Source organism: Indicator indicator, chromosome 4, assembly GCF_027791375.1.
Source record: "Indicator indicator isolate 239-I01 chromosome 4, UM_Iind_1.1, whole genome shotgun sequence".
Classification (NCBI taxonomy): domain Eukaryota; kingdom Metazoa; phylum Chordata; class Aves; order Piciformes; family Indicatoridae; genus Indicator; species Indicator indicator.
Genome location: NC_072013.1, coordinates 27,388,039 through 27,412,552, shown reverse-complemented (window position 1 = coordinate 27,412,552; position 24,514 = coordinate 27,388,039). Strand labels below are relative to the sequence as shown.

The 24,514-nt window shown below is 40.5% G+C and overlaps 1 protein-coding gene across 1 annotated transcript in view; it reads left to right on the top strand.

The window, feature by feature from the left end:
• Positions 1 to 24,514, top strand: part of BRF1 (BRF1 RNA polymerase III transcription initiation factor subunit) — a 127,724-nt gene that overhangs the window by 67,536 nt on the left and 35,674 nt on the right. The window contains exons 10-13 of the mRNA XM_054400791.1: positions 16,925 to 16,986; positions 19,135 to 19,216; positions 19,306 to 19,361; positions 21,192 to 21,448. Of these exons, the coding sequence (XP_054256766.1) occupies positions 16,925 to 16,986; positions 19,135 to 19,216; positions 19,306 to 19,361; positions 21,192 to 21,448 (457 nt within the window). The remainder of the gene's footprint in view (positions 1 to 16,924; positions 16,987 to 19,134; positions 19,217 to 19,305; positions 19,362 to 21,191; positions 21,449 to 24,514) is intronic.

Sequence of the window (24,514 nt, the reverse complement as noted above, 5' to 3'; positions counted from 1 at the left end):
GGAGGATGTTATTTGAGCAATTCATCATGATATCTGAAATGTCAGGAGTGGAGGCCTGGGTTGAGTTCAGGGAGTCTTCGTGGTCTCAGTTGTTATTGAGAATAAAGACTTATTAACCTGGGTCAAGGAGCCACAAAACGTGCCCTTGGAAGAAGGAAATACAGCACAGAGAGATTTGCAAGGCTTAGCTGCTTTGGGTTTAATATGATGGGTGATAAATCGATCTGCAAGCACTGTGGTGGATCCTGACCACCTCACATTTGTCTTGCATCTTTAGAAAAAGCTGAAATAATCCTTTGTTTAGTACTTTATTTTCTTATGGTACAGATTCAGCTGGTAAAAGCATTACCTACAAACTGGAAATCCACCAAAGTAAGCCCTTTAAATAGGGTACCATTTCTGCAAGGTTTTAATATTGTTTTGTGTAGCAGTTTGTTCAGCTTTTGTTTGGTAGCTTTGCATTTAGTTTGAAAAAATAATTCCTATATCCTCTTAAGGATTAATTTCATCACACCTCTACCACACTTCATCTGTTTTGTTTGTTGGTCTGAAACCTGGGGGACTGTCGTAGTAGTCATAATAAACGTACGTTTGCATGGATTGGACTGTGGCTTGTGTAGATGACCCTTGTAATTAGGGATTTCAGATATGGCACTACAAACTGTTGATTAAAACAGTCATGAGTTTAGCCTTGCATAATTTTAGTTCAACATTTTTGTTTTGATAAATGCTTTCATAACAAAAATGGATGTATTATCCAGTAGAGGAATAATATTAATGTTGACACTTGGCAATTAAAAACAATTTTGGAAGCTGAATTACACTACTCCTGATTGCTTTTGAAATAATTTATTTTTCAATGTTACTTTAGGATTGTTTCATTTATTAGCTCTTTTTTCCTGTGCGACAATGAGATAATTGCTATTTATTTTTTATCTTGTAAGCAATTATAATCAAAGCAGCCAAATACAGAGTCTGCTTTGACCTGAAATCAGAGTGACCTGTCAACATGAGACTACTGTAGTCTTCAGCTTTTCAGTTTAATTTTCTTTTTCATATGCACTCACCAGCATGTATTCAGTAAAAAATTGTATTTAGAGTGTTTGGAGTTCATTAATTGTGCTGGTGCAAAGCCATAGAAACTAGCAGATAAGGCCAGGTTAGAGTTGGTTGTTAATAACAACAGTCATGGTCTTCTGTCTAGGAATGTGTGGACTGTGTTGGGTCAGTGTCCAAAGTGGTCAAAAAAGGAGATGCCAGCAGACTACAAGGGGAGGGGAAATTGCAATAGCTTGACTCTAGGTATTTTTTCAGGCAAGTTTTGCAAGAAGGAAGCAGAAAATACTTTCTTTCTTTTTAAAGACAGCAATTTAAGGTGAGACTCAACTTTTGTATTGAAACATGTATGTACAACTTAAGATTGTAGTCATTTTCTGTGATGAAAATCTGGGTGTTTACAACTATGCAGCAGAAAGAAGGGAATTAATATGAAACAAGAGAGAGTAAATAATGCTGTTATTAAGTAGTACCAAAAAAGAAATTTGGAGCAAGACACGAGGCTCTTGAGATAGGTACAAATGCAGAAGCCAGAAGTAAACAGCTGTACAGTAGGTGGAAGGATGCCATTATTCAGCAAATTCACTACCTAAATGCCGTGTCTGATTTAGTCACGGTGGGGAAGCCACCGTGTGTGCACAGATGGGAAGGAAGTAAAACAGAGCTCTGTGACCAAATCGTTAACACTTCTGTAGGGCCAAGACGAATGACTGATTTTGGAATTTACACATAATGGCCTTTACTAATTTCCTGCTAAAGGTAAGAAATGCAAATCCACATTACCGTAGAAGTCATGTATTGAAATGCAGAAGCATCCATATCAACGTGAAATTGTGTCACTGGCGGTGGTACTGTGTTCTGTCATTAAATAAATCATTCTTCTGTGAGAAATTGCTTTTCCATAAAGTCTCTCTTTACACTTCAAGCCAGAGTTTTTGCTCTTAGTGGGACTACTACTTTCCGTGCTACCACTGTGTCCTCATGTCTCTGTAGCTGCTGCAGAACTAACATGAAGCTCCTATGCTTAGTTCTTCCTCAAGAGCAAAGGAAAAAAATCCCTGTTTTGCACTGCACTGGTTGAAGGCCTCCAGTTTTAAAGTGTCAGGTTGTGATGTCATGGGTGCTGCTGGTTAAGGCTAGGAAGTGTCTGTCTTTGCTGGCTTGTCCCCCTCCTAACTGCTGGTGTTACTGGAGTTCCTCTCTCACCTGAATCTGTCAAAAGCGTGATAGACTCATGCAGCTGTTTTTAGTAACAGTAATTTTGACAGAGTGGCAGTCAGGTCTGCACTGAGGTACCAGTGCTGAAGAGGTTTTATTATCCATCGGTGAACAGGAACAATCAATTTCAGATGTGCTGTTGCCCAAGTTCATTTTATATGTAGGGTCTTTGTACTTTGAGCGAGGTTGATGCTTGAAGTTCAGCTCTAGGAATACAACACTTAGAAATGACGACATTTGGTTTAACAAGGTGAGGAGGGAATTCGAAAAGGTATGCTGAATTCTCTCTTGAACAAGCCTTCTTTTAAATTTAAAGTTTATTGTTTTATCTCAACTTTCAGAAAGCTCACATGAAACTTTCTTGCCTTTGAAAGCTCAATAGCAACTCTTGAAGTACTTGACTGAAACAGAAAATTTAATAGTGAGGCATTTTGAACACGGAATGATATTTGTGGGCAAGTAATTTAAACAGGTACTAATAAGAAACTGTGTACTTGAAAGGATACAACTGGTGTATGTACGCACAAACTGGGTAGAATATCACTGGGAGCAATAAAATCTAGGAATTCTTCATACAGCTTTCATTGCAAACAATTTTTATGGTATGCCTTGTGAAGCAATTGAAATGCAGAGAGCTGGCACATCACTAGATTGATAATTCCTCCTGCTGCTTACAACTTATTCTCGGTACAGATGTCCCCAATTCTTTCTTCCTATCACATTAAAGTTTCTTGTCTGCTTCAATTTCATGCCTTCCTCAAACGTATCACTTTTTGAAATTGTCCCTCCAATATTTTTTTTTTTTTGCTCTTTATAAGTTTATGTCAGATGAAATCTAACTGCTGGTTTTTATCTTAGCGTTTGCACTTAAACTTTTAACAAGCCTGTTTTTAAGAACAGTCTTCCTTAAGAGAGCCCTTAGCTGATCCATCAGTAATTATGTAGTAATAAAGCAACTGTGTAAAAATGGCACCTACATGCTGAACAGATTGGTTTGCAGAGCCACTGACAAAGATGAATGTTTATTACATTTTACTACTTTTGATTCTGCAGATGCAATACAGCTATTTTCTTCTTGGCATAAGCGTCGTCAAAAGTAATTTCCAATTGTGGAATGTTTATGATAATAAGGATGTATAACTAGGGAGAGCCCAGGGTGACTTTCAAATACCATCATGAGTTTGCAGTGCTGATAATCTAGAAAAAACAATAAACAAATAACATTTTTTAATGTATTTCTTTGCTTAACAGATTTTTTAAGCAGTCACTGGGACAGAACACAGGAAACCCTACAGTGTCATCTAGTTAGTTACTCTTCTGAATTAATTGCTGTTCTATTAATTGTCCATTCCCCCAAATTTGGCAAGGTTCCCCATTCTGCTTGCTGCATACAAAGATTTCTGCTTTTAATTTTCCTACAATGTGGTGGAAAATGTAGTGTCTAAAAATAACACAAAAGCTGAAATTGTTATTTTTATTTCCTCTTTTTTTTTTTTCCTCAAGTGCCAGTACAATTAAGTCTGTGATTTAGATTGCTTCATATTGTTCAGATTTGCTCTTTTGGGCAAAATGTGGAACAGGGTAGTATTTTAAGTTTCTGTGGCTGGTAGATGCACAGCCATTTCAGTCAGTGGATCTGGTGGATTGCACTGTCACCCCAGTGATGAAATCATCTCTTGGGAGCTATTGAGAAACACTTGGAGAATTAAACTGTTGTGGATGCAGACATAGGGATCCCCATCCCCGTCATGGCCCTTTGGTACTCCTTTGTTGGATTTCACCAGGGTGGTGCTGGTGGGTATGGATGCCTTGGCACAGCTGCACTGGCTGCCTGTTAGTGGTGTCCTAGCTATAAGCTGCTTTCATCGGCTTGCAAATTTCTTCTGGGCAAAGGCCAAAAGTCACAAGTTCTCTGCCATGGCTGCCAAAAATAATGACTTAGCCTTATCTTGAGGTTGTTAAGCCCAGTTTAGAGTAGGAGGTGCAATTAGTACTGCTCCCAAAAGGCCCTTGAGTGGCATAGCTGCTCCAGCTTCATCCCCTTGGTCCCTGCGAGTGATGGCAAGGTTGAGGTCCACACGCCTGGTATGTCTTGGCAGGAGATGAGGAACTATTTCACCAACCACTTTGCTGCCACAGCCCTCAAGTTTACGTCAGCAAACACTTCCAACCAGGATCATTCATTTCAGTTGGCAGTTGTTGGCAGTAATGTTCCTTTGCTTGGCTTTATTTTAGCATCTGAAGATTTTTATGTTGATTCTGATGGCGTGAAGGGAATTGCATGGGAGTATTTTGTCTGGTCTTTAGTATTCTCTGCTTTATCTTACTTTATCTCACTAAGATTCAGAATCATACTCTTTCAAGAGACAGGGCTTTTCTCTGTGCGCCTTGCTAGCTCTGTCCTCCTCAGTCCCTTCTGTCAGCCCACTATTCTGGGGTTATTTCACTGCACAGTTAATGATACTGAAGTCTGTTGTGGAAGGAGTTTTCCTGGTTAGAAATAACATAAAGAACATCAGTTGTAGTCTTATCTAAAGAAATCAAATAAAAATAAACATGTATTCCATAGAAAAGAGCAGTAGATCTGAATTTGAAATTCCGGTGGGTTGCATTTTGTAATGAAATAGTAAAAAGTTATCTAGAGCTTATTTTCGTAAGATGATTTTGGTTTACTTAATTCAAAACAAACTTTTTTGATTTCAGAGATACCAATATTGCATGTAAAGCTGAAAGTGTTTAAATGAAATGGTGTGTGAAATGCACATCCCTCTCTCCAAACAGGCTGTTGGACACACGGTTGTGTTTCTGAGAATTGGTGCCACAATACAGTATGTTATGATGACCTTAGATTAGACCTCATGGGAAAGCACCATTGGTCAGTTAATTAAAGAACAACTTTGATATTGTGCCATATGCTGCAAAATAAAATGGGTGCATGGCAGAAAGAGCCATGAATCCCTTTACTGTGTGTGAGACTGAGCCATGGTTTGTGACTCTACTGTGTATCTTTACTGTAAGGGTCACAGAACACTGGAACAGGCTACCCAGAGATGTCTGGATGCATTCCTGTGTGACCTGCACTAGATTATATGGTCCTGCTATGGCAGGAGGTTGGACTTGAAGATCTCCAGAGGTCCCTTCCAACCCCTAACATCCTGTGATCTGTGATCCTGTGACTTTTTTCTTGTGTCTGCAATACCATCTTAAGTAGACACCTAATATGTTTAAATAAAGGATGTGAATGTGGGATATTGTCTTCTCCTCTGCTCTCTTTGAAATGTGTTACCAGTCTACGTGGTTTTCAAGACTTAGGAATACTTTTCCAAGGTCTTTGCTTTACTCTGCATCTAATCGACCTTTAAACTGGGTCCTTTGTGTGCCTGTGACCTGAAGAGGACTGGCAGATTGGTGAGAAACTGTAAAGTCAGCAGTACGTGGCCTAGCTAGAAGGACATATTAAATATAGTCCTGCTACTATATAAACTTTATATACAAGTCGGATGTTGAGATTAATCAGAATGACAGGTTGTACAAGCATATGGCTGGCCTTTCTGATAGCCATTAACTTGAAAGGCTGGCTTTGAAACCAGCTCCATTATTTATAGGTGCATCATGCTGCTGGGCTTTGTTGGGTAAAGGTTATTTCTCCTGCTCCACCGAAACCTCCTGTGCATGGAAGTGCCTTTTTCCACTGTTCCTGGAGAATAAGACAAATTATTCTCCAGGAACTTCTCCACAGCTTTCTTCTTTTGGAAAGTTGTGGTGTCGGAGGGGCATCCCAGCTCTCTAATGATGGATCTCAAGCATATGGAGTACACATGCTAATTATACTGTGCTTACAGTTCAGTCTACCCAAATGCCAAGGCATTGGGGCCTCAGAGCTGCTGCAGGCAAAATGTTAAAATCCTTCACCACTGTCTACTGTGCATCTGGGGAAAAGATTTGCTACAGTCTGCAAAACATCTGGGAAGAAGAGGAGGGACACACACACATCTTCTCAAGGAGTTTGCTGCAGTACCTGTGCCATATGCTGCAGGATTATGCTACACTTTGGCCAAATGACCAAGTGAGCTTGCTGTGACCTGGAGTCACCCAAGAAATGCCTCTACTTTGAACTGCAGAGATCTTTGTATGCTTCATATAGTTGCCTAAATGGACACAAAACTACATTGGTCCCCAGGGCAGGGATCTTATCAGAGCTCTTTTTGGGTCCAGAGCAAGACACCTAAAGCCACTGGGCATGGTCAGAGAAAAAGACAGTGCTTTGTCTAACATGAGACAGCACAACCTCTGACTTTTATTTGAAAGCATGGTCTGTGCGGACTGTGGCCATGTCTTGCATAATGGTGATTCTCTTAAAATGGATCTGCATCTCTGTATCTGCAACTTTTCAAGAATTCACAACCATTTCACAAAATCACAGGATTGTCAGGGTTGGAAGGGACCTCAAGGACCATCTAGTTCCAACTCCCCTGCCATGGGCAGGGACACTTTCCACTAGATCAGGTTGCCCAGAGCCACATCCAGCCTGGCCTTAAAAAATTCCAGGGATGGGGCTTCCACCATCATTTTGGGCAACCTATTCCAGTGTCTCACCACCCTTATGGTGAAGAACTTCTTCCTAATGTCTAATCTAAATCTACCCTCCTCTAGCTTGGATCCATTCCCCGTAGTCTTACTACTTCCCAACACACTAAAAAGTCCCTCAACAGCTTTCCTGTAGGCCCCTTTCAGATACTGGAAGGCCACAATATGGTCCTCGGAGCCTTCTCCAAACTGAACAACCCCAACTCTCTCAGCCTGTCCTCATAGGATAGGAACTCCAGCATCCTGATCATCCTTGTGGCCTTTCTCTGGACACATTCCAGCATGTCCATATCTTTCTTGTAACAAGGGGTTCCGGAACTGGGGTACTGCAGGTGGTGTCTCATGAGAGTGGTGTAGAGGGGGAGAATCACCTCTCTCAACCTGCTGGCCACACTTGTCTTGATGCAACCCAGGCTCTGGTTGTCTTTCTGGGTTGCAAATGCACACTGACCATTCATGTTGAGCTTCTCATCCACCAGCACCCCCAAGTCCTTTTCTTCAGGGCTGCTCTCAATCCAGTCACTGCCCAGCCTATATCAGTGCTGGGATTGCCCCAACCAGTGAAGATGGTAAACAAGACTGGTCCCAGTACTGATCTTTGAGGGACTTCACTTGTCAATGGCCTCCACTTGGACATGTCTCCTGATTCCAGGTTTGGAAACCCCAACTGGTGTTCCTGTTCACTGAACCAGAGTCAAGAACATACCTGTGTGATCTCTCTCTGCTTCATGTCTCAGTCCTGGTGGCATAAAATACTGCCTAATAGCTGCTCTGAATCCAGCCCTCATCTGCTGCAGAGGCTTTCTCCTTTTGGCCAAGTTCCCACCTCACTGCTTAATTTACAAAGCTTTTGCTTTTTGCAGGGGAGCTTCCACTCTTTCCTCTTGTTCCTCTTGTTCTAATGTAGTAATAATAAATAATAATAATAATAACGATCTTCTCTTTCCTTTCCCAGTCTCTGTAATTCCCTGCTTGCTTTTTCTCATTAGCAGTGAAGGAAGGAAGAAACTGGGTAACAAAATGAGAAGTTTCTTACTTGATCATTTTCTTTCAGTTAATGGCTTCTCACCATTCAGCCCACCTGGACAGCATGATAAAAGGCCAGGATACAAAGAGAATTTTTTTTCTCTAAACAAAGACTGAAGTATATAATTTCATGCACTATATTTTGGTGTTATCATATTGGTAATAAGTGGATGTGAAAGCTTTTCTGTAGTCTGGGTGACTTCTGGTGCTGAGCTTGTTGCCAGATCTACCATAGATGAACTCTGAACCTCAGAGGAGTGGGTAGACCTTAGCCTGCTTGCCTTTGTGGAGAGATGGTAAGGGTGAGTACAAGTTGATAGGGCAGGTTAACAGGGAAGTGAGTCTGTGGCCTTTGGATGCCCAGCACCTGTCTGTGTGCCCATCACAAAGGTGGGAGTGCAAAGGTAAGTTCTGACATAGCAAGAGATGTGTTGCAGTTAGGTTGGGCTCTGTTTTGGACTTCCTCATGACAGTTCAGCCATTTGTACTTTTGCTGAAGGAAAATTGCTCTAATTTTTGGACTGGCATCTGAGCCAGCTGTGACTTTTCAGTGATCTTAGGTAAATAAGTTAACTTTGCTTTTGGGTTCCAATCAGTATTGTATTGTGAGTCTCCTTAAATTTTTCACATTTTTGTAGCTTAAAAACTGTGTGTATACTGTGACTCTATGTCTTGAATTTTTTTTTCCTGTCAGGACAGAAATTTATTCATGATTTTAAAAAATACTGATAAAATGCAATTAGAATTCTGGGGTTTGCTTTTAAGCACTCTGTTGTTCAGAGCTCACCATCTCATTTTATATGGTGCTGGGAGGGCAGCACATTACAGGAGTAGATTTATTTCTCAATAAAACATACGTCCTTCTGCTGGGGTGGCTGAGTGCTGGCCAGGCAAGGATCCTGGGCTTGCAGGGACAGACAGCAGAGCGTTTAGCACCCACAGCAAGACCTGGCTACTTAACCAGCAAGCTGCAGTTGCAGAAATGATGTTTCAGCACTTAAACATTAAACCAGCTGTTCCCTTTACGGCTGACTCGGGTGTAAAGTGCTCTTGCTGTTTTACACAGTGGTCTGGCAGCATGGAGGAAGTGAGCTGGAGACTGATCTGAGCCTGGCTGCCTTTGCTGTTGGCTGTCCAGGGTGTTACACAGCCCTCGCCCTCTGCAAGAGATATGGCAGCACTTTGCATTGGTGGGGTTTGGAGGTGGGAGCTGATTAAGATGCTGGTCAGTTCTTCTCCCTGGCCTCTCCCTTTATATAAACTATTACTGTTGGATATCCCTGTAGAGATTTAAAAAAATTAGAAAATAGAGGCCAGAAGGCACCAAAAGGAAGAAAGGGTGGGGGAAGGGAGAGAAGAGAAAAGATGCCAAGAACAGCATAAACTGTAAAGGAGGAAGACTGCAGGGAACTGGTGATTAGATGGGAAAGAGCAGTAAGTAGAGGAAATTTGTCTTTATAGTCTCACTTTTAAAAAATTAGTAGTTCATAACTACTCAGGCAGGACGGGGGTGAGTTTGTGGACAGATGCTGCGACGTGTGTTGCACTGTCAGCAGGAAGGTTGGGATTCATCTTGGCATGGCTAGATGCAGAAATCACAAGTTAGAGAAGGCTTGTGTCTGTGCATAGGAGCTCCCACCATTTTTAGGCCTTGGAGCTGAAAGATGTAATTTGTGGTAGCTAATTATTATATTTCCAGGTGAGTGTTTGTCAAGTTGATCGTTACTGGTTTCATCAGAAAAAAATTAAAAAAAAAAATCATATTATTGAGAACAGCCATCCTCTGAGCCCTTGGTCATGGCATGGGGGTTGTGAACTTTAAGAAGAACAATGGGCTGCATCAAGTAGGTTGCATAAAGGATGTTCTTTTTCACTATTTTCAAAGGGTGTTGGAGGAACACGATCGTTATTCTAGAAGAGGAACATCTGCTGCTAGTTTTGAGGACAGTGTCAAGATGTTCTTCACTTCAAAAGCTTAACTTTCAGCTGTATTTATTTTGGGAGGTTGAAATGATTTTTTTTCTTAAGGGCTTTTTTGTATTGCTGTGTAGTTCAATAACCATGAGCTTACCTTTAAAGAAGAATGAGAATAGCATCGTTTATTGCTGGTCTGGTTTTCTACTACTTGCTTTTAAAAACATGTATTGCTGGGTGGATTTCTGGAACGAATGGAGAGATGAGCTATTTTTTTAAGAATTAGTGTTTAAAGTTATCAAGTTCCACGTCTGTTACACTAGTGACATAAACTTTAACTGTGTATACAATGCATGGGATGTGATTTGCTTAGATCATCTGTGAACTGTGAGGTGAAACAATAGCATTTGTTTTGGTGTGGATGTGCTGCCAGAAAAGCAGCAGGGTTGTTGGTGGGGATTTTTCCAAATTGAAACTTAATTTTATAAAAAATACAGACAGAATCTAAGACAAGTTCCGTGAGAGATGACTGGCTGCAGGAAAAGCTTTTCTAGTAATTCATTCCTGTATATAACTAAGCACACAAATTAGAAATTTGGTTCCTGCAATGGGATAATTGTTCTGTGACCGCTATATGAAGGTGGCTAATGTGGGAAGGGTGTGGAATGTCAGTCAGCTGCTGCAGGTCAGGTGTGACCTGGAGTGTGTATTTCATTGTGAGGAAATAGAGAGGCAAGCATGTAATAAAGATGGGTTTATACTTCTGAGTGTGGTTAAGGGACAATCTTGCAGGAAAACCTCCTGCCTGCAGTGATGTGGATGAGCCTCGTGCAGTGACTGCAAACCAGGTGGGGCTGGTGCCTGCTCTTTGCTTTGTGAGAAGGTCTTTTTTTCCAGGAGACAGGAGTGAGGAAAGAGCTAATGAGCTTGTACATCCCTGCTTTTGGGCAGCCTTTTGCACAGCCTCTTTTGACATAATAGGTTTCATAGCTAATATGTAGAATTTCTTTGGTTTTATTTGAATGATTCTTCTCCCTCTTTGCCTTTAATTTGCTTCTACACTTCTTATAGTCCAAGCATGAGGACCTGGCCAGTGGCACTTTGTGGTGCCAAGGCTGTGTGCCCTGGTGCTGCCAGGCAGCCTGGCGCCAGCCGGCAATGCCTCCTGCCATCCCTTGTCATCAGGAACGATTGTTTCTGGGAAGAAGGGGCCTCACTCTGTGTGGTGTGGTGTGTTTGCTTTCTCTGAAGGAGCTAGCAGGCTGGAAACTTGGCTTCGGCTGGAGAGGACCCCTTAACCTTGCCTTGGCAGAAGGAAATAATAAAGTGACAGACTTCATTTATCTTTATGCTGTATGTGTGGCCTCCTGCTCTGTGTGCCATCAGACCTAAATCTGGGTGTTGAATTTGCACTATGAGGGAGTAGGCTGTAATTTTCAAGGTGGCTTCAGGTACGATAAAATAACATTTTCACACTTAGTGTGAGTCTACACATCACTCATTTTGTGATCTTATGTCATCAGCAAGTGCAATTAATTTGCTGTATCCTTTTGTTTTGGTTCTGTGACACACTTCTGTTACGGTGACACATGATGACACTGCTGCAGGTGACGTGGAGGAACCCAGGCCCTTGACAGATGCACATTGTGTGCAGTGAGATGGGGGTACTGTGGGGCCAGCTGGGGTTGCACAGAGGTACCTATCTGGAGCAGTGAGACTGGCCAAGATAACCTCCCCTGCTGCTCTGGAGAGTCCTAGCCCCATATTACTAAAACCTGAAGTGTATCCCACTCTTAGGGCACTGCAGACTCTGTGCATGCCTTGATATGTGGTGGGTTCATTTGCAAACCCATTGATCCTCGTACACTGTCCTTCATGCTGTGCTGCTGCTGCTGCTGCTGCTGCTGCTGCATTTTCACACCCATTTCTCTACCTGATCACTATGGCATTTTGTCTGGCCTCCACTGCTGCTGCTCCCCTCCTTGTTACCCATGCTTAATGACTGTTCTCTTCACGCCCCTTGCTAAATCAGTTATCTTCCCCTCCAGATGGGTTCTTGTCCTCTCTGATCAGCTAATCAATTATATTCTGGTGCAGTTGTACAGTGCCTGTTTTGACACTAAGCTAACTGTCTTCCCCTTGTGCTCCTCACAGCTCCCAAAGTGGCACTGGCACCACTCATATTCAGCTGCAAAAGTGTTTCTGCCCTGTCATGTTCCTCTGATGATCGGCGGGGGCTTTCTGTGGCTCCCATTGGTTTTAATCCCTCCCTGGAGAGCAGCAATCATCCCACTATTTCCCATGCTCTGGGCTCAGGTCATTTGGTTTGTTGCTGAAAGATTTCTGTTAGTGAAAAAGCCTCTCCCAGATATTTTCAGATTCTGTTTTGCTGTTGCCCTAAAGTATTTCTTAAATGCTGGAGCTGTTTAGTGTCAGTTGTGCTGAAGAGGTGGAGGGTTTCATTGTTTAAACTCTTTCAGCTCTGACTGCTACAAACCCGTGCAATGGAGGGGGGTATTTGCTGCACAGGACCAGAGCACCAAGTGCCTTCTATTATATCTGCTTCAGAGGATTTCCTGGGAAGTGTTCAGCCTCCATTTCTGTCTGTAAGGAAATCCTCTTATCTGGGCAGAGCAATAAATAGTGCTGCCTCCTGTAATAGAAACAGAAAAACACATTCTTCAGATGGCTGTTTTTAAAAATGTGAGGTTTAAAATATACTGGGTTGAATGATTCTTCTGTAATAAATCCCCATAATGGCGTGCTATGTGTAAATTAAACTAGTTGCACAGAGGTAGAGAGAGGGGGAGACTGTGTTAAAAGAGGGTTCAGCTTGCCTTTAGTAATGACGAGAACAGTAAATAATCCTACGGGTTTACAAACCTAATCCCCAGTGTCTGATTGTAGCCCTCGTGTCTACTAGAGTCGGTTGGAAAGATGTTAAAAGGCTGTAAAGAAAGGGCTTTTGTGGGGGGTTATTTTCAGATACTGAGGGAGCTGGCTGGGTGACCGATGGTTTTAAGTGGCACGAATATAGGTGATTGGGGACCCTGATGAAAAATGTTCTAGAAGGCCTGTCCTCTGCTAGCTGTGGAGACATTAGGTGAAGGTGAAGTGGGCTGTTCCTCGTTGCCTTGCTCTACACTCTTTCTGATTGTACATCCATTTAAGAACTGGATTTGGGGGAGGGGTTGTTGTTTTTAATGCCCAACTAATTTTTTTGCCTGTGCCCTGCAGCAAAGTGGTTGTTTTTCTAAACAGAAGAAATCCACAACGTCTAAGATCCGAGCCACGTGATGCTACTGCTTTTAAATAAGCTTTTAAGAGGTTGAACCAGATGTTGGCCACATCTGTGTTTTTATTTTGTCGAACATTTCATTTTGACTCTTTTATTAAAAGAGAAACTGATCGTTTAGAAATTGTTTTGAAAAGTTTAGCAGCTGGAAAGAGTATTTTAGTATATAAAAGAGCAAAGGGTTTACTTGCTGTGCCCTGGAGTGAGCCATATAACATCAAGCACACGGGTATTTATGGCTGGTAGAGTCTACTCATGTTTGAAATGATTGCTGTGGAAATTTTCAGATCAAAATGGATGTATTCTGTTTTGAATTGGCATTCTGTAACAAAACACGAATTTTTTTTTTCTCAGTGAAAGCATTAAACTAGGTATTTGAAGGGACCTTCTCTTCTGAAAAGCCCTTTGCCTTTAATGAATGCCTATTGCCTTGGCAGGAAAAAGGACGACTTGCAGGCAGAAGGATATCCTGCAATTACTCCCTCTACTGCCATTATGGGGTCTAAGAAATGCTTATTACGTATAACTTGCTTCTGGATTCTTCTCTGCAATTTACCAGTTGGAGAATGAGTTTTCTGTCCCCGTTGCTAATTGATCCAATGAGAAAAACTGGCAACTAATTCAGTAACAAGTTATATTTAAAATGACATGTGAAGTTGTTCATGGTGCCTGAAATTACATCATTTTCAGTCTGGCATATTAGGGCTGTATAAGGGAACAGACACCTACTGTACTGTGGCATATTAAATTTTAAACCTCTGTTCCAAAAATATAGCAGAGTATAGGAGGAGCGACGTGTATAATGGTGAATAAAAGCAGTGGCAGCTTGATTTCAGTGGGTTATTGTTCTTAAGATGCTGTGGCATTGTTTACAACAAATAATTTTGGGATGCAGTTTTATGTAGAGTAGAGCAATGACTTCAGTACTTCTGTCATCACTTCCAAATTTTGATTTTCTAGCCTGCAGTTTTCAGAACATGATAGGAGTGACTTGTGAGGTTGACTCCCTTTTCCTTTGTCCCTAATTCCAAGCCTGTGTGGAAAGCTGACATTTTGTCTGGTGCAAGATCTATGGAATAAAAAAAGATTCCTTTATTTGCTTAGATAAACCAATTTGAAATTTGTTTGGTTCCCTCCCCCCTCTCCCTCCAGGAAAAAACAAACAAAGCAAACCAAAATGCTAGGCAATCAAAAGGTAGGAAGTGGGGAGGCCATCCCCCCTTCTGTCGTACAATTTGGTCAGTAAAGCACTTATCCAAAATACAGGAGACCCAGTTCGAGTCATGTTTCTGTGCAAACTCCTTTTGACTTAGGAGACAGGTTATTCTGGCCTGGGCACACTCCTGTACTCTGCTATCAAGTGAGTTTATTTTGTGTAATGAAATATGTCTTGGATCCAGACAGCCTCCCAGGGCAGCATCTCAGATGCTAGACTACAATACTTACTCCTTTCCTTGGTGAATATTTAAGCATTTTTCTCAATGGAAATTTATATTTCAGTTCCAGCAGGAGAGAGGTCTTTGTGCTGCTTTGTGGAATCCCCTGGACTCCCGTGGGTGATGCCGCATAGAGCAATTCCTGTCTGTGCTTTGCAGGATTACAGGTTTCTAAAAAATTTCAGTGAGTTATTGTTTAAGAGGCAGTAAGCAACCACGATGTATTTTGTCACCTTGCTTTTCCTCTCCAGCCTCGATCCAGAGTGTACTTTGCCCAGAGAAGTTGTGTCGCCAGAGAAGTTGTGAATATCCCATCCCTTGAAATTCTCGAGGCCATGTTGCATGGGGCTTTTAGCAACCTGGTCTAGTGGAAGGTGTCCCTGCCCATGGTAGTGTGGGGTTGGAGCTAGATGATCTTTAAGGTCTTTTCTAACCCAAGCCATGATATGATTGTATGTCTTTGGGCATCCATGTCTCCCTGGTGGCAGGGTGCCTGCATAGGGAACTGGAGATCCTGGTGCAGAAAGTTCTGCTCTTACTACACTGCACAGAGATCAGACCAGAAGGAAATTGTATGTACTGAACAATTAATTGTATAGTTACTATAAAATCTTCCATACTTTTAAAGTATTTTGGAGGAAAAAAGGGTGAAAAGTTAATCTGGTGCCTGGATCCAAAGTAGCAGCAATGAGAAATGTTCCTCGAGACCTTTTCTGTCATATTAGCATCAGTTTATCTGAATTGGTAAAGTTGGTTCTATATTTATGAGTCAATCTCAGAAAAAAAAAAATCAAAGCACAGTGTTACATTGTTCCTTGTGACAGGACATTTTCTTTGGGGTGAAACTCATTTTGTGTACGGCTTGATATAGACAGTTTAAAACATTCTGGTAGGTGGTTGAAGTGGATTTTGAAAAGACATTTGTAAGTGGTCGGTGTCCGATACCGGTAAACATCTGTTGAGCAGCCAGACCCTTTGCACCACCTCTAGAAGCACAGCCTTTATTCCTAACCAGATGTTTTGCTTGGATTCCCTACCCTGTGATTTCACATACTTCAGGCAGCTGGTTGAAACAGCTGAGTTTTGCCAAGCAGAGCATTGTTTGTATTTTCTGGGAATGCTCATAATTCCTACCTTTGCTTGTCTTCACCATTTGGTTGCCATAACCTGCCATTGGATCAAAGAGCTGCAGCTGTCTTCCCCCTTGACTACTCCAACACTGTGCTGCTCAGAGTTCTACTCCATCTCAAAGCACCAGGGAGTCAAACCATGCAAAGGTCTTGGCTTTTGGGTAGGCAAGTCCCCAGAACTTGGGAGCAGGAACCGTGAAGATGCCAGGCTGTTCTGCACCATTTCAGTTTTAATGTGTTACTGCAAATTGTTGAAACTTAATTTATTTTTTCAGCACGTAAAATGCTTAGGTCATCTCTTGTCTAGTCTTGATTACATGTAATGAAGATGACCAAGAAGATTGCTTCATGCCCCAGCATAAGCCTTTGTTGAATAATTTGTTTTCTTTTCTACCCGACCTACATTAATAGTGTATTTCTACTGTACATCAATGTGGTGCGGAAAATCAGGTTTTGTTGCCGTACACTGTGCCAGTCCCAAATTAGGCCTCAGTTCTGTGTGCTGGTATGCTTTTTAATGGATAGAATATTTTTTAAATTGTTTTCAGAATAAGTCATAATAAATACGAAACTAGAAAAATTACAGTGAAATTGTAATTACAGAAAGTCATTCTTGTTTAACATTTATCTAGACCTTTCCATGGCTTATAAAAGCTATTATAAAAGGTTAGACGTGTTTTAATAATTCCCATTTTACAGTTAGAAAAACTAATATATGTATTTTTACAGAATTGGTATGAGGTAAGTGGTTCAAATTATGAATCTAGAAGAAAGCCCTTGTCTGACTCTTGGCATGATGTGGTGTTGTTCACTGGTCCACACTGCTTCCCTGAAAACAGAAAATATTTTCTAAGTCATAATTTACAAATAAGTCATTGGCCTATAGCCTCTGACATTGATATTCATGTTATGACAAAAGCTAAACGGTCATCTCTTTAAATGGTTTCCCCAGCTTCCTGCTGAACACTTGTGGCTATAAATTAAAATGGGGAATAAAAGGCAACTGGAAGTATCTGACAGACTTTTAGTACTGAAGGAGACCATGCTGATTCCTGAATTTCAGTTGAATTCAGTGTGGTGAATCTGTGTGTGCATGTACCCCTGTAGTGAAAATAGTCAGAAACGTATTAAGCCTCCTGAATGAGCGCATAAGGATGCAACCTCTGAAGGACAATCCTTAAGTTGTTACTCTGCCATGGAAGTTGAATTGGGATAGATTTTGAACAAACATCTGCCTGACTAAAGTGTATTCTTTTCTGTAGGTGAGAATACAGGAGATGGTGAATTAGATCTAAGTGGGATCGATGACAATGAAATAGATCGGGTAAGGTGCCCTCTCATCCTGACTCTCTTCATTTGGATATCTAAGAAAGAAAAATGGTTCTTACCTGGTTTATCCTCTCCTCTCATTGCCTCTTTGCTCTGATCTGTAGAGAGGTTCAAGTGATTTCAGTGGTTTGAGTTCAAAATTAATGTTCCTGAAAGCCTATGAATTTGGTATTCCTGGCCTACAGACCTGCTGCTGCTGCTCCCTCTTATTTTGCTGGAATAGTTACATTTTAGAATGTCTTTTATTCTGAAGAAGGACTTTCAAAAGTTTTGTGGCATATAGGAAGCTGCCATGGAAACCAAACTGTAGAACCAGCATATACAGCTTCTGTGTTCTTTTAGAAGTTTGTGTAACAATTTATGGATTTATTACTTGTGTGGCAGTGAAAGATACCCTTTGCCATATAGCCTGATTATGACAGACAGCTGTGAAAAACAGCTTGTTGAAAGCCACACAGCAGTTTAATGCTTGAACATGGAACATAGTCAGGCTCTTGTACCCTGAGCCTGATGCCTTCTCCATCCACCACACTGGTTTAAATTATAATTTGAACAGATAACATCAATGACGAAAACTCCTTTTAAGGTACAAAGTCATTGAGAGTGGTGATGTTGTGTAGAGGTTAGTGTCTACAGAACATTGTTGGCAATGGATGAAGAAGCAGGAAATGGTTAGCTTAACTTGAGCCATGAAACAAGTTTTGCTAGGCTGGGCGTTGGGAAGGATCTTGTGAATTGAGTGGATGTGGTATGCAAGGAGCAAGGAGGCTGAAGGATTTCAATATAGCCAGTCCATAATTTAAACAATCATGGTAGAAGAACAAACATATTTTCTCCTCCTGCTAGGCTCTGTGATGAGGTCATAACTCTGCTTTTATGACCTCACGTTCATTTCTGTGGCAATAGACTGTAATATTGTAAGCCCAAGACTATGAACTCTCTGAAAGTGTAAGAAGGATGAATAACTGAGCTAGGGGAAAGTGAGTTTTACTATTATGTCTCACTTTTAATAGAAACAGATGAAAAAGTGAAAATATTGGTCTGATAAACCAGGATATGCACAGCTGTTTGTTTGCCTCATTTGCCCTCGGAGGAAGGACTCCTCCCTGCACTAGTTCAATGTGACTGGAGTTATTTTTCTCATAAAAGCCTATATGTGCATTTTACTTTGAGGAAAATCCTGGATGCTCAGACCCATAAAATGTAGAAATCTCAAACTGTTTTTTTTGCACTCAAACATAGTTTTACAAGTCTTGGGTCTGCTGTGTTGTATTTGTGCAGGATGACCCAATTTGCCTTCTCTGTCTGCAGAAGTTCTTCATTCACAGACAGCATAATCTGTAGATAACTTTAGTTTCATGGACAGTTGTGCTAAATACTGGCTCTATTTTTACACTGAAGTAATTGAAGAGGAGATCTATTTACCAACCTGCTAACCTGACTGCTACTTCTTTGTTGATTTATTTCTATAATTTGTCTGAGTAGTTCTTGGTGTGGTTTACGGCTCCATACCTACTAACGATGTTACCGAAACTAAGTGAAGTTAACTGAAAAAAGCCTAGTTGTGGTTCCTGAACCCAGCTCTTTAAAATCTAGAGGACTAAAACTCCAGCAGTCTAAGATGTTTTCTTTCACACAGATGTGGCTATTGAACTAATAATCTCGGTAACTGTGCTTAATCTTTGCAGAAATCTACTCAGAAGACACATGTTTCTGTTTTGGTAGCACAGGGCAATGGTTTCTATACTGTTTTAAATTACAGACCACCATCAACACACAGAATTACTTGCAGACAACCATGTTGTCAGGATGCCCTCTCATATAATTTGAAATAGATCATAAAGCCAGGATCATTTTAGGTTAGTTACAGACCATGTACAATGAGTCCTGGATAGTTTTTGGTCACCCCATCACATTTTGGAATCGGAGCACCATTTTTTTAAAACATGCCATTGTTTTTGCCAGTTTTAAAAGTTACTGAAAATGCTCTCTGTTTGTCATATCTCAGACATGTTTTTTTTTTTATTAATGTATTTTTAAAACAGAATGTGAATTGACCTTGCCAGTGGTTTTTCAATTCTGTTTTTGCTCTATGGTTTTCATGTTGATTTCTGAAACTAGATAAACTTGTTTTGTCTTTCAGTATATTCTTAATGAAACAGAGGCTCAGATAAAAGCAGAGCTGTGGATGAAAGAAAATGCAGATTATTTGAAGGAACAGAAAGGTAAGACTGAAATTTTACTTTTGTCTGGTGTTACAGAAGTATGCAGTGTGTGTAATCTTCATGCTGGTTACCCTTTTGTCATCTTTCAGAAAAGGAAGCAAGAATAGCAAAAGAGAAAGAACTTGGGATTTATAAGGAACACAAGGTATTGAACTGTGTGCTACTTGTGTCTGCTTGAAAATGTTCTGGAAATATATTGCATTTGCTGGTAAACTCCATGTGGGATGTGCAGGCATAATGCCAACAGGTCACCACTAAACAAGCAAAAGCTGTTGTATCTTCACCTGTCATTGAATTGCAAGGCTAAATTTTTTCAGGTGGTGAGTAAAAAAACTTTTTTGCCCAAAATTTCCTTTTAAATTACTATTATGAGAAAATACTGTGTGTGGCAAAGTCAGACTAGCTCTTTGGACTTATGATTGCTGTCCTAATTGCTTGCTTATTTAAATACAGGTCTTAAGACCTGCCTAATTTATTTTTTAACGTGTGCATGGGGAATTTGTTTGTACTTGCCATAACTTCAGTAGCTTTCTTTGCTCTTACAATAATGATTTCTTTATGAAGAACTAAACAGATCTTTGTTACAGTCACTTGAAGGAATATTTTGTTCTACCTTTGCTAAAGAATGTGACAGTTATGTTAACAAATGGCATGTCCTGTCTCCATGTTTAGCAGTTTGAGGCAGCCTAATTGGCCATATATTCACAATTTACGGCACTGGTATTTTGTGTAATCGAGCAAGTGACAAGTCAGATCTTCCACATGCAACTAAAACCCATGTTAGTTTTTAGAGCATATATCCTCAATCTGTTTTTCCAACTAATGCAAAAGACAGAATTTCCTCCTTCCCTTAGGTATTTCAACAATAAAAACAAAACCAGACAATGAGACACTGTTTTATGCTTCAGGGTTTCTCATTTATCCTGTGTTCACGCAGACATGGCAGTCTACCAGCAATTTTCAAAATTGTATAACTGGTTGGCACCGCCAAGGAGCCCAAACACCCACTTTTTTGTTCAGGAAACACAGGAGTTTTTCTCCAACTCTGTATTGTTTCTGACAGTTCAAATAGAACTTGATTAATACAGTGCTTTCCAGTTTCAAGGTAGCACTTGACCCATGTAGGTAAACAGAGGGGCTATTATCCATTAAAAAATAAATCTCCTGCAGAGCTTGGTGGTAAAACCTTCCTATGAAAAGTAAAATGCTAAATGAGAAACAGAGATTTTCTTCTTCTTTCGCCCCCCACCCCCATACCTAACCAGGCACAAGACATGGCTGGAAATGTTTTCCAGTGTCATTTCTGGAGGTCTGGCTCTGTACAGCATCAGCCTCTGAAGCACAACACTGTGCTTGGGTTTGCAGCATTTGCCTAGGAAAGGCAGTTGCAGCTGACACTGTGCCCATATCTTCAGCCTCCTGTTTCCTATCTGCTGGTGTTAATTCCACTCCATGCTTAGAAAGTTGCTGCTAATATTCTTGGCCTTTCTCAGTGTGGAGGAGAAGTTGGGTAGAAGTTCTCCCACGCATCACTTGGACTTGGTATAAAATACCATTGCATTTTCGATACAGAGTCACTAGTGCTTAGGGGAGTAGTGACCCAGATTGACTCTGAAGGCAGTATTAGTGGGGGAATTTCTTCATTTCCAAGCTGGGTAATGCTATCAGGGTCCTTGTTCCTGTAGCAGGAGTTCAGTCCCTTTATTTTTCTCATATGTGAGAAATGGCCCCACGTTCTTCTCTAGCAACATTACAAATACTAAGTGTGTGGGTATTTGGCAAAAAACAAACACTTATCTCTTGGAGAAAAGAGACTTCTTGGTGTCAGGAGAGGGAGTGCTGGCTTAGGCTGGCCGTGTCACCTGCATCCCCGCAACGGCAGCACCTGAGCCAGGACTGCCAAACTGCAACTCACCCTTCTGCTTCACAGAAACTTTGTTTGTATCTACATCACTAATTTTATATTTTAATTAAGCCAAAGAAATCTGCAAAGAAACGGGAGCCAATACAAGCCAGCACAGCAGGAGAGGCAATTGAAAAGATGTTAGAACAGAAGAAAATCTCAAGTAAAATTAATTATAATGTGCTAAGGGACCTGAACAGCAAAGGAAGTAGCACACCGAAGAAAGAGGATGACAGCACTGATGACAGCACCAACACCAAGAAGCTGTCAAGAAGAAAATCTATTGCCAATAGGAATATAGCCAACCCTGTAAACAGTGTGGGAAAAAGGTACTGCAATTGTTCATTTATATCTCTGTCTGTGAGACTGTCTATGCATCTTTCTGAGCCAGACAATGCAGGGACTGAAATGTTTGTTTGAGGCTAAAATAATGTCAGGGCTCTGTTTTTATTTATTTTGCCTGCAGAGTTGCAGTGGCACCGTATTTATAGTTCATGTATCAGAGGTCTGCTTTGGTGGGAGTTAATCATCCTGAAAACAAAAAAAGAAAATCAGTGGAAATTCATAAACCTGAATCTTTCTTCTGAGGACACCTTTTCTTAATACAGTCCTAACATTTGTTGTCCTGCCTTTCTAAGTTGTCTGTACCAGCTGACATGACACTTCATGTTCAAAAGCTTTGGCTTTTTGCTTGATTTGAAATGTATAGTTCCCATCTGTTTTGACAGCTAGCTCTTCAGATTAGCTTTTAATTTAGTTTTATTACTGACTTTTGTTGTTAATTGATGACACAAATATAAAGCTCTACAGTAAATATGCTTGTTGGTTTTCTGGTCCACATTTGCCAATGTTTTATAGTCTGATGAAAGCTACTATTACAGTGAGTAAAATATTTGACTTGTTGGGCAGATTTGGAATGTGCTATAAAGTGTAAAAGGAGATTGATGTGTCCTATCTACAATATATTCAACTATTTTATTCGTCTTCGTTTTATGGAATTATGTCAGGTGATCATTTGAACTGTTCTTATGTATGACAATTACTTACTTAGATGTTAGATATCTATTTACTTACATATTTACTGCCCAAAAACCGCCATAGATTTTCGTTTCCAGAGATATAAGCCAAACACCATAAGAAAATTTATGTATTTAACTCTGAACTGTAAGATGATGTCTTTGCACTGTACCTCAAATCTAGGCATGTGTTGTAAGGGGATAAAGGACTGGGGAGAGGGCAGAAGGGCAGCCAGCCACAAGGTGTGAGAAGTCATCTATTCATGCAGGAGCTATGACATAGGATACCTGAAAATGTGATGCTGAGAGGCGTTGTAAGTGCCCTTCCCTTATAAATTGAGCAAAATAAGAATGACTAGACCCAACCCCTTATTTTGACTTTGACGGTGAGGCCAGAGGCGCAAGGCATTTGCCTTAGCTTCAGCCTTTGTCTTCTCACCCAAAACTGAAGACTGCGCCCCTGGCCCCACTGGCACCAGGATGCAGGTTTTTGCTCTGTACCAAATACATTTTTTTTCTCTGCTGTACCTTTTTTCTTTTGTATTTTACTAAGATAGCTTCAACCTCATTCAACTTCTCAAAGCAGCTTTGCTTTTCAGTTCCTGACTCACTGCGGGTTTTAGTCACCTCTGTAAGTTGCTACTGAAGGCGATGTCTCATGACTGAAGCATTATAGCTTTGCCCCTAGTGAAGAAAAGTGAGGACACTGAGGATTAACTAACAGCATTTAGTTTGTCCTTTATTTGGATTGAATAGGTAATAATGATTCATATTTCCGTTTTCTAGTAAAATACAGCTGTTTTCTGTTGTCTGAAATGCAATGCTGTGATGGGAAGTAGGGGCTGGCAAGGGTCTTGATTGCATTTCAGAGCACTGCAATAACATCCACGCTCAAGCTTCTTTGCCATATCTGAACCTTGTCACTTCGGAGGCTTGCAGAAATGTTGGGCACTCAGAGCTCCTGTGGAAATCAGCATGTTAAACTCTTAATAAGTGTTAAACTCTTTGGAAAATCATGCCATAAATATTTAATTTAACAGTGGTGCAACTTGAAAAGGTTTCTAAATAAATACAAATCAGTATTTTCCAAAAGCAGCTAATAAAACATGTTTATTTTTCCTCTTGAGAGCCTAAAGTACGTCCTTAAGATGCATAACAGAGTTTCCTGATGATGATTAGCTGATCTTAGATACAATGAATTTTGCAGCAGAACACTTCAGAGGAGATTGGGGATACATGCAGATTCGTGAGTTAAGGAGATTTTGCACTTCAGAAGCAGCAGTGTTCTTACTTAAATAATATCAAGGACTTGGAAAACCATTAGTTGGACTTTTTTCCCCCCTTACAATTAAAGATTTATGACATACTTTTGATTTGGTACTGGTACTCTAAATGCCATGCCTTTTACAAGACATGCATTAATTTCTGTGGTCTGCGTTGTTCTTATATGCCATGCATTCATTGCCTTTGTTCAGCATTGCTCCTCTGAGAGGTGAATGGCTAAATACTTTCCCACTGATACAAAAATCATGGTAATTTATATGCAATTAATAATAATAAACCTCCTGAACATTGCTCCTTAGAAAATGAATGAAGCACATAATGTGTTTTTATCCAGGAGGCATTTACAGAGAGCTTGCTAACTGTTTGGGTTTGTAGTGATTTACAGTCCTTTATATGTCTTAAGTAAACTGCATCTGACTGCAGTAGCACCTTGCATAACCATACTTTGATCTGATCCTTTAGTTCATCAGAGTTAGAGTCAGGTTTTCAAGAGCTGATTTAGTCCTGGTTCCAATTAGAAGCTACTAGTACCATGTAGCAGAGAGCTTTGCAGGCTAGGAAAGGCATACTCCTTGGTGATTAAAGCAGCACTTCTCTAAAGGTATAGAATTAAGAAAGTAGATGTGTGTGTGGGTTTGGTATTTTGTTTTGTTTTGTTTTAAATAAGTAAAGATCTTTATTGCTTTCCCTTTGTAAGCCATGATTTTACTTATTTTGCTGTGTTTGGATAGATGATGCAGCCAAGTTTGTCATGTATCTTAGAAATCATTTTGATATACAGTAGGTAACACCCTGGTAACAGGAAGCTGGTCTTTAACTCCATCTTCCTAATTGCCCCTTGCTATAAAACAGTCTGAGCTGCTATTTCCATATAGAGGACTTCATAGTGTCTCTAAAAAAATATGGTTACCCCAGCCAGACATGATGCAAATCCCTGGGGGTTTTTTGTTTGTTTTTTTTTTTTAATATGACATAAAGTAGCAGTTACAGTGTTAAAATACTGGGAAAGCTTTTGTTTACTGATGTGATAATGATAAGCACATTTTACAGTCTTGTAAAAAGTTGTTGATTTGTTAGAAATTTGTGAAGAGTTGG